Below are 18,964 nucleotides of genomic sequence, written 5' to 3'. Positions count from 1 at the left end.
GAAAATCACACTTTAGAGTTCCTCTGTCTTCTCACACTGCAGCGCACTGTATCTGTTGGCTGAGGTTACTGGCAGAGTCATGGTCTTCCAGACTCAGACAAGATGGGCAAAAGATGGTTGATGGCAGCTGCTTAATGTGCAACTGGCAAGCATGCCACGCACGAAAATGGATCATTTGATAAAGGGTTTTTCATTGGCAGCAGTTTGAACTTGGCGCACAAAACTAAAGGTTTTTACATATCAGTGCTACTCAAAACTTTTTTAAGGGGTTAGTGATGAATTCTCTTGTTTATTCTTATCCTTATGTTTATTCTTCAGAAGTCTAAGAAATTGCTGTCTGATATTGCATCTGGCTCTGTACACTGACAACATATTTGCTGATTATATCCATGAGCACTCAGTTCATCCATCTCAGTCCGGAGTGTCCTCCATCAGCCAGAAAGAGGTTTGCAGCTAGTGACTTGGCACAGGATGTTATGGGCTTACTGTATTACATAACGGACCAGGCTTTGGTAAATTACCCCCTGCCAGTGCAAACCCAAATACAGATTTATTATTACTGTATTAGAGGCTTTGGGCTGTAGATTGATTGCTGTAGATGTATACTGGATTGTAGATTATATACTTTGGCAGCATTATAGTAGAATTATCCTTTTATCTATAATGCAGAATCTGTAACGAATTTCGCATGCGCACTTCTTCATGTCTGATGCCAGAGAGACACTATAGAGATTTTAAATGGACCTGAACTAAACAAGAGTAGAGGGATCATTGATTATTGTAATGAATGAGGAGTGTTTTGTTAGGGGCATATTTCATCTCTTTGTTTCCAGTCCAGACTTATCTGTGCCTGTCCACCCAGTTGATCTATGGGCCTCCATCTCCACTCAGGGAGTAACTGAGGTGACTACATTTGGTGGCAGATTACACCCCTTTGCCCAGTTAAACTAACAAGCGCCAGCTCTGTAAACAAAGCAGCCTAAAAGAGAACAGGTAGAGGAGGAGGGAGAGAAAGTTGGAGGAGGAGACGAGGGTGCTAGGTAGAGTCTGAAGGAGAGGGAAACGGCGGATTCATTTTGAAGAGAGGAAAAACAGAAAAAAAAAAAACAGGCATGTTTGACAAGAGTAGATGGAAAGAGCGAATGAAGAGCATGTGAAAAAGGGATAAGACAAAGCAAGCAAGTTGGAGAGAGTCTGAAGCACGATATCAGGGAGGGAAAAGTTTGAGAGAGGGAGAGAGAAGGAGTGGGGCTGAGGAGGAGGAGGGAGTCTGAGCAAGAGAGAGAGAGAGAGAGAGAGAGAGAGAGAGAGAGAGAGAGAGAGAGAGAGAGAGAGCAGAGGCAGGCTTTGCCTTTTCTGGTAGTTAAAGCTGCTGAAAGAGCAAGCAGGAATTCTTTGTGCTGCAGAAGGGCTGAGATATAAACCAGACTGTAGAAGTTGATATAGGGAGAGAGGAGGGATTGCTGTCCATGGACTAAACTCCAGCTACTGCTAAGGTATTGTAAACCAACAGGCTGTCTTTTTTTAATTTCTTTTTTACCCATCATGTCATGAAGCTGTCTTGGGTGGTCCCCTACCTTGATGTGTTTCTACTGAGTTACAGCTTGACTTATGACTTGATTGTTTATTGACTTTTGTACAGTTTCCCACTCACATAAGTTTGTCATTCCGCTATTAAACAGAGGCCCAGAGCTGTGAAATTTACATGATGATGAAATGAGATTTATCCCATGGTAGTGAGATCCTGCTGTACTCAGACTGTAAAATTACACTGGTGTTAAGATAATCCAAGAATGTGTAGCACAATTTAAAACATTCTTGATCAAGTATGCAGCATGACACCAAGATGGATGGATGGATTGATTAATTGATTGACTGACTGATGCAGTAACTTGTGGTACTGACTTTACACTATCTGATATCCTATTTGTGTGTTGCAGTGAGAACGTGAGGAGAACCTTTTGGGCATCATGGACGATGACTTTGACCGCCGCATGGAGCAGAGGAGGCAGAGGAGAGAGCAGATGCGCCTCGATACTGAGAAGTGAGTGACTCATCCACAATGCCCCGGTCCAGGAGCACATACACATACTGTATGTGCAAGTGTACACATGCATACACACACACTCAATCAGCAGTGAAATTCAGTGGAATGAGATAAAAAGGTCAATAGAGTCGATGGGGTCTTGTGCAGTGGTCACGTTCATATTATTCTCCTGTCGGATGTACAGTGGGTGCACACATGTACACATACACACACAATTTTACACACACACACACACACACACACACACACACACACACACACACACACACACACACACACCATAAAAGGACTGGGGACATCCTCTTAATTCAAAGCCTCATTATTTTCATCAGTGTTTGACTGACTGACTCACCACTCAGAAACAAACCGGATAAATATGCAGCTTCGGTACGGCATGTTGGATCAGCTGGAGCTTACATTCCTCCATCTTTACAAACTAAATCTCCTTTGTCATAGTTATTAGGCACAAAGCACTTGAGTTATTGCTAGGACAGTCCATCTTTCACTATTTACTGTATAGTTCTTCAATGTGAAGTAGTTGTGGCTTACTCATGTGGAAAATGACATGCAAAGCAGTGAATTGTCACAATTGAAATGCAGTCAATCTATTCATAAACGTAAATATTTTTGTCAAACCCCTACATCTAGGAGTAAAATATTGTTTCAGAGCTATTGTGCAACGAACCATTCGAGAGATGTTTTGGAAAAAGACTGGCGAGTCCTGGTTATTGAGAGATTATGGACTCATGCTCAAGGCTTTTCTCCTCACCTGTTTCCTCTTCCTCTCGTGATCCATTAGCCATGTAAGGGCTTGGAGGCAGATGCTCCGTGATCAAGGCCTATTGTGTGTATTTGTGTGTGTGTGTGTGTGTGTGTGTGTGTGTGAGTGTGTGCGTCTGCCTGTCTCTCTTTGTTTCTGCCTGTCGGTTCATGCATTTTTACATGAGGGAGTTTTAAGTGCGATTGTGTGTGTGTGTGTGTGTGTGTGTGTGTGTGTGTGTGTGTGTGTGTGTATGTCTGAGCACATCCACATGTAGCAGAGTGGAGCAGACAGCACTTGGATGGCGGTCAGGCGATGACGGCTGAATAAGCTCCATCGCCTTTTACACTCATTAGGGAGGCGATTGTCTAAGCTGCTGTTTGGATCTCTCTATCTCTCTCTCTCTCTCTCTCTCCCTCTATCTCTCTCTCTCCCTCTCTCTCTCTCTCCACCCCAGTAGATCTCTTTTTCAGAAGAGTCATTGCTGTGTCTATTCCAGTAGTAGATTGTGCAGTTATGAGTTGGAAAGTTGCAGACTCGATTCCCTGGATCATCTGGGAAAACCTCCTTTAAAAATGACTTTGTTCAAAGTGCTTTTGAGCAAGATACTGCATCCCCAACTGCTTCAGTGGAGCTGCCTTGTGGTTAACAGTAAAACAGACAGACTGTGGTTATGCTGGGCAGCTCCGAGGTGTGAATGTGTTTACATGTATGAATTTGAAGATAAGATGAAACTTTATTGATCTGACTGAAATTAGGGTGTTCAGCAGCAATCAGCAGGGAAAAATAAAATAAGATATAAACACCTCAATAGAATATAAAAATCAGCAAAATTGTGGGGTTATGTAAACATATTGGTGACAGTTTCAACATGTTTGGTTGACTGTGAGAATTGGAAGTTATGGGAAAGAGTATAGATGGAAGCAGAGCGGTGAAAAAGAGCAAGAAAATAAAAACCAGGAACAAAAACAAATCAACCAAAGAAAACTCCTGACTTCCCGTTGACAACCAAGTCAACTCGCCCCTGCAGAGCCATTAAAGCTGTCTACATAACTCATTGTCAATATAAACAAGGCTAGAAAATAACTCAGACTTCATAATTTCTCAGTAAAACAATACGAGCTGACAGACAGAGATCTAACTGTTTTACTGTGTAATCAGCAGCGTTGTTGCCACCTGTAGTGCTCAGCTGCGGCGTAATTACTCAACCAATTAAAGTTTAGATCAAACAGCTGGATGATTAGACAGTGAAATGTGATCAGAAGAGCTGGAAGTTTATATTTGACGAGTTCTTGATGTTAGACATTGGATTCTCCATATTGCGGTGAAATGCCCTCATCCCAAATGTGTGAAAACATCTGCTGGCCTCAAGACTGATCAAAGAGAAACTTTAATTGGAATTGATGGTCTCAGATCCAAACCTCTCAACGGGCGAGGAGAACCAATTTGTCCGTCTTTAGAGTTCAGAAAAGAAAGATGATTGAAAACACGTGAAAATATGTACAGTTGGAACATGTTGATATGAAAGTGTCATTTCCATCCCAACCCTCATTCATTAACTTGTTCTTGTGATTTTTTTTTTTTTACCACATGGGCATTAGTTACAGTGCTATTGACGTAGCGTATTACATCTGACATGCCTTATACGTTTAATTCAACTTCACCACAGTGGAATATAATGCAGCATTGTAGAGGTGAGGGAGAGATTTTCTTCCAGTTTTAAAAGTCCAGTGCTGTGTGCTGCCGTGTCCTATCAGATGTCCTATCAGCCTTTCCTCTGGCTTCAGTCAGAAGGGCGTTCCTAGCAATTTTCTCACAGTCTTGCAGCCGGTCCTGCCAGCCATGCCAACCCCTCCTGCCCTGCCTTTCCTGCTCTGCCTCTCCGAGCCGCTCCGGCCCTCCAGCCTCCCTGCTCCGCTCTGCAGCCTGAGGAAATGCTGCAGACACTGGAATGTTTTGACTGCAGTTTTTATTTCAGAGCTAGATATGTTTAGCTTTAGTTTGAGTGGAGTATTTAGTGGAGTCTCTCTCTCTCTCTCTCTCTCTCTCTCTCTCTCTTTGTCTCTCTCTCACTCTCCCTGTTAAGCCAAGTAGCCCTCATCATCTTTCCATCCATTTGATATTTGATATTGTTTCATGTCATTGTTCTAGGCCATCCGCAATTGCAACAGTCCGTAACGTTTTGACAGGAGTCTTACAGTAGGCCTCTAACTTTGGGTGGAGTAATATCTAATTGAATTACTTCCTCAATGATTTCTCCGGGCGACCTGTGCCATTTGGAGAAGCCTTGCCTGAGGATTTGTTGGATTTCCGCCTCGTTTGGGTCTTTGTTTCTGTTTCAGAGACAGAGAGGATTCTTGTGGTTCCCATCCACCTCTTCCTCTTGCAACATCTGTAAATCATTGTGTTGAGGATTCAGGAAGAGCAGGGGGAAATAATACCCGCGCTCTATCAATGGGCCATTTCAAGCTCTCTCCCCGCCTCATAAAGCCTGGTAATGCTTGGAGAGATGCAGCCTGGCATGCTTCGCAGTCTGGCTGTGGATGTGCTCACACTGGGACGAAGGTCAATGGCAGGATGTGAGGGAGATGGGGAAGATGGGAGGGGAAGGGCAGGAGGAGGAGGGCAAAGGAAAAGAAGTGGATGATTTTAGAAATGTTTCTGAAATCAGTCATTTGTGTTGTAGAATGATTATTATTGTCCCGTTGGCCCTGAGGTTTCAGCCTCTCCTGCACGCTTTATACGTTGCCTTTCTTTTACTCCCTGCTATTTTATGTCAGTTTCTCATTTGTGCAGATAAAATTGAATATCTTCTAATCTCCATCTCTTCCTCTTGCTCTTCTGTTTTCACTCTTTTTCTTGCCCCCACACCATCTCTCCCGATGTTTGCTCACAATTTCTGGCCTCAGAAATATGCTTGTTAGCATAATGAATGCCGAGGGGGTCGTTCTTTTGGAGCGCTCTCTCTGTTTCTTCAATGTGACATTTGGATCTCAGACACATGTAGCATGTGTGTGTGCTATTAAGCTGTTTTCTCTCTGTTGTGGCATCTCCCATCCCCATCGTGTCTCTGGAGGTCAGCTTGAGACGGTGCGGCTCATGTGGATCAGGATATTGGATTGGGGCCCTGGCCATGCGGATCAGCACAGGGTCAAGTGTTTGACTGACAAGAATGTTAATTTACAGTATCTTTTAATAGTTTTCTGAGAGCGTAGCCTTTCGTATTCTTCTTGTACACTCTCTCTACTCTGAGTCAGAGCGGCTGTTGTTGCTAAACATTCAGAAAATGTTTGCCTTCACTTCCCAGGCATATGCAGTCGAGATGGGGTTCAAAATGTGCCCTTCAATCCAGATAGACCCTGCATTTGCTAACACCCAAACAAAGACTTTATAATACTACATATATGATATTGGCACATGGTTTTCATAATGACAGTTGTATTGGGAATGCATGACCATGATCGCAAAAACATTGGAATTACAATTGAAACCTTTGTGGCATGATGTATGAGCTGAAATGAGTCTAATTGGGCAGGTTCAATATGGTTGTCTGTTTGACTATATATGAATCATCTCTGAGAAGCAACAGTACTGCTGAGCTTTGCTTCCTCCATGTTGGATGATTAAGTCTTATTCCTCAAGAACCTTCAACCTCAGACCCCAACAGAGTCCCCTTTGTACAACATTCAATGAAAACATAAAGAAAACAATTAGGCAGAAAGGATTTTCAGTGGTAGAGGACATTTCAAAGCACGTCTACCACTCACTGGAAATATGAATTGAAGAGTTTCAATTGCCATTTATGTCCATTTGGGAAACATTTTGCTACCTGAAATTCAGTCAATATTTTAAATAAACACAGGTGATTATATCCTCAAAACCATAACTCTTTTGTAGGTGAAGGTCTTATGACTTAACTTTAATATCAACCCATAATGTGATTTCAATTTTGTTCGAGTAGTAGTAAATTGAAATTATCTCATTTTGGAGTGAAACATCAATTTTGTTATGGTCCTTTAACTGACATCATGCATTTTAATATGTGTGCCTGTGACAATGTTTCAGGGTGGGCGGAGTCGCCAACGATGATGATGAGGAGGCGGCTCGGGAGCAGAGGAGACGTGCCAGGGAGGAGAGAAAGAAGATGAAGGAGCAAGAGGAGTCTGGTGGCTCTGATGTCATCAACACTAACAGGTACAACGTGGCTCAAGGGACAAAAATCCCATAATGCCACAATTGTGTAGTGTGGCAAACCCTGGGGGACTTGGAGGCAAGAATCACAATAAAATAAGACAATATGGAGGCAGTTAATGGGGATACAGAAAGTATCTTTGATTAAAGTTATGGGGAAAGGGGAAGTGGAGCAAATCTAAGCAGAAACCTCCCGTCTGAAGCTTTTGTTGTTATTTCTCTCCTCAGAGTAAAGCTGACCCAGAAACCGCCTGTAGAGCAAAGCAGAGAGAGAGAGTAGTGAGTGGTTTTGTTTGCAGAAGTGGTTGGTTTGTGTTTCCCAGCTTCTTGGTGGACATTGGAGAGGTGTTGACTGGTCAAATATAAATTCCAAACTGACCACACTTCTGCCAGCGGTGAATTTATGCTGCACTGACTACGTGATTGGCCTCAGGTGTGTGTTTAGGTCCAAGTGCCCATTGGCTGTAGCATTTGGACTGGAAAGTACCTCCCCTCTATTCCCTCACCCAACATCTTTCTAAATATGTATTCTTGTCCATTCTTGTGTCCTCCATGACCCATTTGACATAATATCTACTGAAGTACAGTTTCAAAACAAAAGACCGTCTAGGATGGAGGGCTGATAAAGACCCCAGAAGTTTACTTGCCAACAACAAAATATAGAGAATGGATTGGACATTGACTTGGCCAACAAGAATGAATGGGAAGCGTCTAGATTCACTGCGTAATCACGTCCAAACTAGCTTGTACAAATAAACAGCATTATAGTCTATAGCACAGAGCAGGTTGAAACAGCTAGGAAAATCAATGGCAAAAAATCTGGTAGACAGCCCATCTCAAACTGAAAGATGTATTCTCTGTGGGAAGAACTTTCTCTACAAGGACAACTAAAAGTATAAACTTGAAATTCTTGGTATTGATAATCACCACCAGCCTCAGCTTTGGAAACTGCCTCCAGTGGTTAAGTGGTTCTGTGATTGATCTTTCCCCTGGTTAGCCACAGTAGAAACATCCAATGACAGACCTAGATGTGGTTTCACCACATTTGATTGGACTAGAGATTTGATTGGAATTGGGATTTGGAGATTAGACTGGGATTGGACGCAAATTTAGTGCTCTATTGCTATTGTGACCGAGTGGATTGTTTGTGCCTACAGTGTGACGGAGACAGAGTCGTCCGCCACCGGCGCTGGAGGTGAAGATGACGACCAGGCCCTGCTGGATCGCCTGGCCAAGAGGGAGGAGCGCAGGCAGAAGAGGATGCAGGAGGCCCTGGAGAGACAGAAGGAGTTCGACCCCACCGTCACCACCACCAACGGCACGGACGTCACCCTGGAAGAGCAGTCGTCCAGCCGAGCGAGCAGACACCGAGACGCAGAGGAGGAAGAAGAGGAGGAGAAGAAGGAAGAGAAACCGGCCGAAGAGGAGGCAACAACCGCCGAGAAGGTAGAGGAGGAGTCTGCAACTGTTCCTGAACCGGAGGCTGTTAAGACGGAGGTAAGATGTTACGCATTCAGAGATGAGAACGTAGGAAGTTAAATTATTCTGTTCCTGACTGATGGCGTTTCTTTCCTTTAAACAGGAATCTGTTGAGGAGCAATCAAGAACATTGACCACGAGAAATGAGGTATGGAATTCTGATCTGAGCATTTGTTCCAACTCTGTATTTAGTTGATATATTATTACTGACATTGACAGAAAATGAATGCAACTTATCTTATAGGAGGAGATTCAGGAGAAGGCTGTAGAGGTAGAGCAGTCAGATTTAGTAAAGAAAGATGTTGAAGAGGAAGCTGTTCCTGACAAAGAAGAAGAGGAAAGGAAGAGGAAAGAAGAAGAGGAAAAGCAGCAAAAGGAGATGGAAGAAAAGATGAGGAGAGAGGAGGAGGAGAGGCAAAAAAGGGAAACGGAAGAAAAGATCAAGAGGGAGGAAGAGGAGAGGCAGCAAAGGGAAGAAGATGAAAGAAAGAAGAGAGAAGAAGAGGAGGAAAAACAACAAAAGGAAAGGCTGAGGAAAGAGGAAGAGGAAAAACAGAAAAAGGAGATGGAGGGAAAGAAGAAGAAAGAAGAGGAAGAGAAACAGAGGAAGGAGACAGAAGAGAAGAAGAAGAAAGAGGAGGGGGAAAAGCAGAAGAAGAAAGAGCTGGAGGAGAAGAAGAAGAAGGACGAGGAAGAAAAACGGAAAAAGGAGATGGAAGACAAGAAGAAGAAAGAGGAGGAGGAAAAGCGGAAAAAGGAGACGGACGACAAGAAGAAGAAAGAGGAAGAGGATAAGCGGAAAAAGAGAGAGGTGGAAGAAAAGAAGAAGAAAGAGGAGGTATCAGTGTGACTTATAGGGGCTTTATTCACCAACAGCCACTTCAAAAAATCCTGGACAAGTCAAATGCAGGCACTGGCACGAATGTCCCCATTTGTAAAATAACAGAATACAGACATTATAATGTAACAGAAGTGCAGAAGTCCTTAATCCATAACATTAAGTGACATTGAGGGGGCCACATTTGATTTATCCAGGCTTTGTTCTTGTCTCGCAGATATTTGCGCTGCCATTATGCTTTGCGGTGCGGTCACAGATCACAGCGCAGTCACAGTGTCTTTGCTTGCCACATGGATGAAGGAGGTGGCCGTACCGAGGATGTCACTGAGCTCTCACAGTGTGATGTGTCTTCAGCTTACATCTGCATTGCATTCACTGCCAGGCCTTAGACTGCACCAGCGTATTATGGCTTTTTTTTTGTGGGTTTTCGACATAATGTGTTTCCACTGGGACTTGCTGTTTTCACTGTTTGATTAATCTCCTTCAATTTCTGTCTTCCGTGCAAAGGAGGAGAAGCCAAAGAGACTTGGTTTTAGGGAAAAGGTAAAATAAAAGTTGAATGTCATTTAAAATTCCGGGATATTCTTCTCCGATTTCAAAGACTTGAATGGGCACAGTGTTTTGATATCTAACTTTTCTATTTTTCCCTTTGCAAGAATGAACCAACCAAACAGAATGGGGCTCTCATTGAGAACAAACATAAGAAACCAGAGAGGACCTCGAGGTAAAGCTTGCCAGACCCCTCATTCCAGTATGACACAGTGTTTAAAGTTTTGAACTTGCACCTTTCAAACACTACTCTCTTATTCTTCTCTGCATGTGCCTGTATTTGTCAGTAGTTAAAGGAAAATTCCACTGTACTCACAGTAGGAACACGTATTGCATTTCTTTGGCCGAGGACAGTCTAATTCATATTTGTTAACATGAACAGCTCTCTCCTCACCGTAATCTGTCATGTCATCAAGTTGAATAAACTTGTTGAGTTGTTCCATTGATGATGAATGAGAGGCGGACTTTGTGGGTTCAAATGTTTTTGCTAAACTTTTACACTGGAATGAGCCTCATTCTATAGCATCAGTATTCCCAGAAAATCCCTCTGGGTGCTCTCATAGTCAACTTTTACATCATTTTCAGTTCATTCTCAATGGATCTCTATGTATATAGTCAGTAAATATGATTAACATGTGAGTGTGTGTATGTGTGTATTATATCCATTCTTCCATGTTTGGTTTTGCCTGTGTGTGTTTGCCAGCCGGGAGAATGTGCGCTCCCCCAGCGCGGAAGACGTGGAGCGACAGGAGGCAGAGCGGAAGCTGCAGGAGCTGAAGCGCCGGCGAAACGACGCGGAAAGCGAGGAGTTTGAGAAGATGAAGCAGAAGCAGCAGGATGCTGAGGCCGAGCTGGAGGAGCTGAAGAAGAAGAGGGAGGACAGGAAGAAGATCCTGGAGGAGGAGGAGAAGCAGAAGAAACAGGAGATCGCAGACAAGAAAGCCAAAGAGCAGGTGAGGTTGGAGCAAACCAGAAGCAAACACAGTTTTCAACTCGACTTTACATGAAGGAATTAATCTTGTCAATAAAATATACTGTACTGCACATTCTTAAATTAATTTCTTTTCAAAAATGGCATCTTACAGTAGAAGGATTGGAGTGTAGAATATCATTTTGATTTGGCAACAAAAGTGTAACAGCAATTTACGATGTTTGTAACAGGAGGAGAGGAAGAAGATGAGAGAGGAGATAGAGAAGAGGAGGGCGGAGGCCGCAGAGAAGAAGAAACAGAAGGAGGATGAGTCTGTCGAGGCAAAGGCCGCCTTCACTGTCAGTCCCAAAGGCTCCTCAAAGGTGAGTGAGTGGAGCGGTGGTTCTCAAAACGGGCTCCAGGGACCCCCAGGGGTCTTCGAGGGTGTTCCAGGGGGTCCGTAGCAGAATGAAGAATAGTTAAATTTAACTATAATTTCACTGACTAGAAATTATCCCAATTAGACAGTGTATAAGACAGTTATACAATGTAGACAGTTATACAGTTTTCCATTTAGTGTACAGTTTAGACAGTTATATAGTTATATACAGTTAAATACTAAATCATCAACACCAGAAATCTTTCCATATGGGTCAAAATCTTATTAAATGGGGTTCCATGGCCCTATGTGCATCTATTTGGGGGTGAAAAAGAAAATGAAAACAAAATGAAAATGTTTGAAAACCCCTGATGTACTGAGTACTGCTCCAGTATAATTCAGTTCTCTTCAATACTGGAGTTTGAAATACTCCGGTAGATACACAGGGGGGCTTCCAGGTACCAGTCTCTCTTTATGCTTGATACCATAATAAAGGTCGTCATTTTTTTTTACCATGTTACAGTCTGTTAACAGCAGAGGCAGCCAAACTTCTGTAAGTCAGTATGTTTAACATCATGACAGGCTAACAACAATCCAAAATGGATGGTTCAATCTATCTCTCTCTATCTCAAAATATGTGTCTTGGAAGCATGTGTGCCCCACCAGCATGATTTTTCCTGTTTTTTAAACCTCGCCTATCGATCAGTATCTATTGTCTCCATGTTATTGAAGTTTAACAAATTGCAAGAGCAGCACAGCTATTCCCCTTTTCCCCTCTATGGTCAGCATGTTCTGTGGCCTAATGTGGTGGTTTGTTTTGCTGTTCCCATTTGATTTTCTGTTTTTAATTCCTCTGATATGAGCTGTATATTGTTAGATGACAAGGATTAAAAAAAAAAAAAAAAGTTAATGTGATGTTGCTGGCATCTAAGCCGTACTCAAATATGGCTGTTTTTGAGCAAGACTGGGTAATTTCCTTGCTGGGGTATTTTTGGAGGAATGCTGAGGATTGTGTGTGTGTGTGCGCGTGCATGTATGTGTGTGTGTGTGTGTGTGTGTGTGTGTGTGTCCTCTCTGTGCCTGTGTGTGTACATGGGAGGTATAATTCATTGTGAACAGCAGTCTGGGTTCCCAGCCCCGGAGCTCAGGAGCTGTGTGTGTGTATCCTGGCTCATTGACAGCCAGAGTCTCCAGCACCAACCAACACAACGTCCAGTACAGACAGACCTTCCCAGGGACAGACCGCTCTGCCTCTCAATGAGGTTGTCATGGAGACAGGAAGGAAAAGCCAGGACAACTTGACCGTTTGAGAATTTATTTGTGCATGTCAGTGACGCGAGTGGGTTTTATAACTTCAAACCATGCTGTTTTGCACAGATCGGCGAGAAGGCAGAATTCTTGAACAAGTCAGCCCAGAAAAGGTGAGCTGTCAAGGTGTTTTACAGCGTAGCGCTTCACATCCAAACAGTTCACGCAGGGCATGTGCTCAGCCAACTTTCCGTGGATAATAAAAAACATAAATAAACGAGACACCCTTATGTTGTTGAACCATACTAAGGTCCTGTGTGTTATTCATCCATACAGCAGTACAGTCAGAACGTCACACACTCCGATTGTCTCCAAGATTGGCAACAGACTGGAACAGTACGCTTCAGCCTTGCAGGTGAGACACAACAGCTCCGATCACAAACCTCAGTCCGTATTCCATATGATAGCGCTGCTCTTCTCCACATAAAACTAGCTGGATCCATGCAATAGATTATCCACGAAATCCCTGTCCTTCACAATAAAGCAATCTCTATTTCCACAGGGAGCCAAAGAAGTCAAGTCCCCCAAGTCTACTGTGGCAGATATTCCTACAGGAGGCACGCGCAACATCAAGAACATGTGGGAGAAGGGCAACATCGGCACCTCCTCCGAAAGCCCAGCCCCCGCAAATAAGGTGAGAGAGACAAAGACAGGGAGACAGAGAGAGAGATTTATTGATGTACGAATGGCTATTTGACATGTCTCTTTTCCCAGGATGCTGCTGGCATCAAAGTGGGCGTGGCCGGACGGGTCAACAGTTGGATGGCAAAGCCCGCAGAGGCGGACAAGGCAGCACCAGCACCAGCAGCAGCACCAGCAAAACCAGCAGTAAGGCCTGATAAAATGAGCTGACACACACACACACACACACACACACACACACACACTATTGTACAGTAGACACCGGTGTAACTTCAGTAGAGTAATCCCTTGATATTCTGTACACGCTAATGTGCTCATTTACACATCAACATCCCAGTCTTTTGTTGGCTGCAAAGTTACTGTTTCATCTGAGTCTGTAGTCTAGTGACACCACATGGACAATTCCTGTACCTGCATTTCAAAACACGCTGCTATCCCTCTACCAAAGTTTGGCCAAACCTCTCTGCGTGTAACTCCATACCTGAAATGAAATACAGTGTGTATGAATATATTTATTGAGGCCCCAAAACCCCTGGGAAATCATCTGATAGAAGTACGGTATTGTTGCCCACTGCAGTCCAGCCAACAAGCCCTGTGCAGCAGTAACGTGTCAGGTGGCCGCATGCCAACATGCCTCCGTCTCTACGCCCCTCTACAGGGGCAATCACTCACTTTGGCCTCAGTGGTTATTTCAAGATTATCTTACAGCTCATACATTAAGTATACAGTGTATTCAAGCTCTAAAACAGTAGTCTCATTGTTGGTAAGCTAATTTGACTCTCTCCATGCTCCAAAAGGAGATAGATTTCAGTCTCACTGTGACTCCATGTTTGACCATTAGAGCACAATTTCTTTTTTGAGGTCTCCTTCAGCCAAGGATACAAGGTTATGTCCCTTCAATATTTGTCACAAGCACCACCCACAACACTGGCAAAACAACCAACGAATATGGAAATGCTGAATTAGAAATTGGGTTAGTTAAATATCATGAGGTATGTAGCTACTGGATACACGAGGTCACTTATGATGGTGCACATGGTGGACATTGTGTCCTTTTCTTTAAGTAGGACACCAGCTGCTAATCTTATGTCTTCTAGCAGACTTTATGTCCACACATGCAGAGGCATTGCTGCATGACGTGTGACATTGTTCTAACGCGAAATTTACGAGCGAGATATCTTTAGTGTCAAACGTCTTGGCCAGAGGAGCCGTTATAACCTTGCAGCAACACTTATGCAGCAACACTTCCCCCCTATGGGAAGAAGCTGCACAGCAGTGCGCTGCATGGAAGATAATGTCTGTAACTTGTCTGAATGTGACTGAACTTCTGTATCGATGTATATTCTCTGTCTTTTGTATGTTTACTGTTTTGTTTAATTCTGCTTTTTTCTAGCTTTGCAATTTTCCTTTTCTCAGCATTCCTCTTCAGCTTTCCTTCTTCTGGAACTTTCCCTCCTCTCCTTTGCTTACTCCTCACACTGGAAAAGGTACCGCAAATAGTACACTTTCCATACACTCTGGTGTCAAGTATTCAGTAGTGTAACCGGTATGTATGGTAATTAATTGTAATTGCACAAAACTATTTGGGTTATGGGGTGTGACTTCAGATGCAGATCAGGCTCTTTTATTTGTGACAGGATGTGAAACCGGGTGACGTTGGCAACAAGCGCGGCCTGTGGGAAACCAAGAAGAGCTCTGCGCCTGCCAAGGTAACACACACACACACACACACACATCCCGACTGGATCTGGGGAGGAGGGGCGGTGTTAATGTTTTGAAGATTAATAGTGACATGGGATGTGTCTTGTTTGTTTGTTTCATTCAGTCGACCTAATGGATGCATGAGAGAGGTAATTTGTGGATGTGTGGATAAACTCAATGCACGCTCCACCAGGCACCGTGTGATCTTTGTGGTGGTGATTTACACTGTTCTTATCAATCGCACACTCTCTCACCACACACACTGTGTGTTGTGGCTGTCACGATTGGGGTTGTTTCTCTTTCAAGTCAGTCCATTCAAAAGATGAATTAAGATTGAATCAAACATTTAGCTGAAAACTTACATTTTCAGTAGTTTGTCAACGGTCTGAATATGATAATCATCTTTTGTCGAATGTGGGTTGTATTTTGAATTGTAAGTAAAAACTTCTTCCTGAGCTGCCTGAATTGAAGTGGAATTTTACACACACACACACACACACACACACACACACACACGCACACGCACACGCACACACACACACACACACACACCATACTGGACACCCACTTACGAAACCGACCTTGTTCTGATACGATGGAAGAGAGAGACGGCTGTGATGGGTGTGGATTTCGATTTTACCCCGTCTCCCACCAAATCACTCCCAATCGCCCCTCCTCTCACATACATACTGCGATGTACATTATGTGTACGCTATCATCAGTTCCCACAGTGGCCTTGAGGACATGAATAGCATTCTGGGATCTGGAGTTTTACAGTAGTGACTCTGATGTGGTTGTTCGATTTGGACCGAGGACGTTCCCTTGTCATACATGGAAATGATCTATATGTTGTTACAGGACGTTTTGGGTGTACTGCGCGGCATTTTGCCACCAAGATTATATGACAGATAGTTGTATTACAGCAAGGATATTATAGTCAGACATAGAATACAGTGCATGTGGTTATGCTTGGATGCTGTATATGATGCAAGTTTAAAAACAGGAGTGCTCTAAAAAGCCTCTTTGATGTAGGATTTCACTCCATTCTTGTGTGTGTGTGTGTGTGTGTGTTTTTTTGACTTTTTGTGGGATGGCTTCTATATAAATACATCTGGTGGGAATGTTGCAGTATGCATTAATCTTGAAGGGAATAAGCGGAGGCATTTTCCTGGCATGCGGTATAGAGTATGTTACACCTCCCCACACTACACCTCCCCTCTCTCTCCCACCCCTCTATTGACTGTGACAGGTCCGTAGATTAAAATACTGCAACAAAGTGCAAAATTGGTCCCACTAATAAGCTGAAGAATGGGTGTTGACGAAGCGGGGTGTTCATTGTTGGCTAAAAGACTTTCACTTTTCCTTCTCCCTTCTCTTTATTCCTTCCTCCCTCCCTCCTTCCTCCCTGCTTACAGGTGACAGTTGGAGGCAAAAGCAAGTTTGTCACAAATGGTAAGTTTGTTCATTGAATGTGAATCTGCACATTCTACATGTTAAATCAGCGTTTATCCCAATCAGTCCTGGAAGGAGGAGAAGTCAAGAGAAGAGTCTGTGTCCTTTAGACCAGTTTCTGACTGAGGGAGTGGACCTGATTGATTTATAGCCCCCCACGGAGTCGTAACTGCTACGCCCCACCGGCCCTCCCTTTGTACCAGACTAGCTGCTCACTGTAAATCAAATCTGCTGCTTGAGATTTTTGGGCATGGGCTCAGCCCTGTGGCATTGTGGTCTATATTTAAAAAAAACCCTTGCCATGACCTTGTTTCCCGGTATAAAGAACCTTCCAGACTCCTGGGATGGCTGTCATGTCTTTGCACTGCGTAGTTCACCCTGTGCCACCTGGGCTGTCCATGGCCGCGCAGAGTGTCGGCGAGCTGTTAGGCATACCAGAGTGCAGCTGCTTGATTTTCACATTACGACAGACTGCTGGGGAGGATTACGAACCATTTAAGCAGCAAAGCGGCCTCGCTCGCCGGGCTTATTCACTCAATGTTAATGATAAAGGCCTACGACGTTCCCCCAAAGCCTGTCAGAAGAGTTTGGCAACCGTGTGGCGTTGCATCAGTGATGACGATAGACATTTAACACTATTCTGCTGGTGTTGCCGAAATAAAACGGTGGACAATACCTTTCTTCCCTAAACGTCCATTGAAAAGTTGCATTTCTTCTGACATCAAGCCACTGCAGCTTGAGCCAGAGCTTGAACAATAGGAATGGAAAAGCGTTTGTCGGGTGTCAGCTTCAACCCTAAATAGTGATCCTCATTTGTAACCTCCTCAATTCTTCATCAGAAATAGACCCCTGAGGAATGAAGTAAAGGGCAAATGACAAAGTTACAGCTTTCAATCACTCCAACTAGTATCATGGCTTAGGCTGCAGGGTATGTGTCAACAGAGGTAGCACTGGGTCTGATGTACAGACACACAAACACACACAAACACACATGTATGAATGTTAAAGGTTTAACAGCCCTGAGATTAATCGTTATTAACGCCTAGTAAACTTTGACAAGCCATGTATTGTTAAAAGCAACATTAACTGATTGACTTATGTATCTGTAATGTTTCTCTCCCTCTCTCTCAGCAGGCATGAGACCCTAACCAGTGAGATTCCCCTTAAAAAAAAAAAAGCCGTACCTGACCAAATACAAGACTCCGCTACAGTGTGTGTATTCATTCCCCCAGAGTGCGCCTGCATTTCGCACAAGGTTCACGCCAGAATGAGGAAACAACGAGGGACCAGGAGGAGTGACATAAAAAGGCTACATTCTGCCTGTTTTGTGCTGAAAGCCTTCCTGCTATATTTGTAACTTTTGCAGAGTCCTATAATTTAGCTCTATCTATGCTGTGAGGGTTTTCAATTCAATCCATCATATTTTATCTTCAACGATATAAAAAATGTTGATGTGTTTCCATCGGATTTGACTTGATTTTTTTCACAAAGAAAGAAATTCAAAGAACGTGACATACCTTAGAAAGGTTTTTCAGGGCAAAGTGTAACTTACCAATTGGGGCAAATATTAAATGCTTAATGGATAATGGAGTAGCCGTCTTTTGAAACAAGGTTAGTGCTGTAGTTTCCCATTTTGAAAATGTATACCAAGTTGAAATAAGAATTACAGCAAATTTCCAGCCATCATGATTCTGTTGTGTTTTAACTTGCTTTCAGGCCGCATACTAATTATTTTAGCATAGATTTATGTCATTAATTACATTTATTACATTGACTTGTCTATGTATTGGGGCTCTGATGTTGTTGTCATATAGCTCATACGCAGTAATGTGCATCTGTGTTTTATTCCCACACACTATCACAGCTTTTTGTGATGATATTCACTGTTTTTATTCAATGTGAGCGGGCTATTTATTTGCCATGTCACAGCTAGCCTTTTATTTGTTGCAGTATATTGCCACTGAGCTGGATATTGGGTGATTTGCCTGTACATACTTGACTCATTTCTTGTTGAATAGCTCCACTTAAGAAATGACAGAGACCATGACTAGAACATAATATCAGTGGCACATTCTGCCCAGGACTGCAGCCAGATGCAGGTCAGTGTTTCTGTGTACAACATGGAGGTTTATCACCTTTTTAAATGTTGACAATCATATTTGACAAAGTCTTTAAATACAAATGCGACAATTCATAGACTTTAATATTGATTCAGATGGTGGCACAAATCAAATGATGAAATGCTTCTCCACTTGGCCAAATGCAATTCTATCAAATCAGGAGGCATCATTCCAACTTCTTGTTTACAATTGTCAATTTAGATGCCACTTTGCAATTTTATTTGCATTGCAACAACAAAGAGGTTGATAAGACGAAGGAAATGTACACTCAAGGCCTGTAATTAACATATACTGTACCCTGGTGTTTCTCTGGAACATCCAGTCAGTAATATGCCTTATTGATCTCTGTGAGTGGTCCATATGTGCTTGAAACCTGCCGTAATGGTGTTGTGAGTCTTTCAGAACTGTTGTGGTGGATTGCTTTGTTTGAATGTTTCGAACTTCTACTTTGTATTTGCTTCAGCAATAAAAAAAATGAAAAAAAAGGTGTTATTTTTGAATAGCTTTATGTCCACACGTTGGCAAGAAAGGCTGTCCTATAGTTAACCATTGATGAAATTATGATGTGTTGAAACCTGAGTGGTTGGT

General features: G+C 43.1%; 1 protein-coding gene across 5 annotated transcripts; it reads left to right on the top strand.

Moving 5' to 3' along the window:
* The first annotated feature begins 1,375 nt into the window (after window positions 1-1,375).
* Window positions 1,376-18,855, top strand: LOC139910300 (caldesmon). 5 transcript variants are annotated; one of them, XM_071897558.2, is made up of 17 exons: window positions 1,376-1,496; window positions 1,941-2,044; window positions 6,873-7,001; window positions 8,156-8,495; window positions 8,581-8,625; window positions 8,722-9,315; window positions 9,823-9,858; window positions 9,972-10,039; window positions 10,592-10,817; window positions 11,026-11,157; window positions 12,531-12,574; window positions 12,738-12,816; window positions 12,964-13,095; window positions 13,176-13,289; window positions 14,741-14,812; window positions 16,220-16,256; window positions 17,388-18,855. In XM_071897558.2, the coding sequence occupies exons 2-17, from the start codon at window positions 1,971-1,973 to the stop codon at window positions 17,402-17,404; spliced, it is 2,139 nt and encodes a 712-aa protein (XP_071753659.2). In that variant the 5' UTR covers window positions 1,376-1,496; window positions 1,941-1,970; the 3' UTR covers window positions 17,405-18,855. The 5 variants fall into 5 exon arrangements, with proteins under 5 accessions (XP_071753659.2, XP_078139310.1, XP_078139309.1 ...); XM_078283184.1 differs by having other exon boundaries at window positions 10,568-10,817; window positions 17,391-18,855; XM_078283183.1 differs by having other exon boundaries at window positions 10,568-10,817.
* Window positions 18,856-18,964: the final 109 nt, after the last annotated feature.

This window comes from Centroberyx gerrardi, chromosome 4 (genome assembly GCF_048128805.1).
Source record: "Centroberyx gerrardi isolate f3 chromosome 4, fCenGer3.hap1.cur.20231027, whole genome shotgun sequence".
NCBI lineage: Eukaryota > Metazoa > Chordata > Actinopteri > Beryciformes > Berycidae > Centroberyx > Centroberyx gerrardi.
This window is presented reverse-complemented; position numbering and strand designations above follow the sequence as displayed.

What these genes read in the sequence shown, in the direction of transcription:
- LOC139910300 (XM_078283183.1), top strand. Translation starts at nt 1,971, where the DNA reads ATGGACGATGACTTTGACCGCCGCATGGAGCAGAGGAGGCAGAGGAGA. An exon ending in AAACCAGAGAGGACCTCGAG is followed by an intron (nt 10,040 to 10,567) that starts GTAAAGCTTGCC and finishes TGTGTTTGCCAG; the next exon opens with CCGGGAGAATGTGCGCTCCC. An exon ending in GTCCCAAAGGCTCCTCAAAG is followed by an intron (nt 11,158 to 12,530) that starts GTGAGTGAGTGG and finishes TGTTTTGCACAG; the next exon opens with ATCGGCGAGAAGGCAGAATT.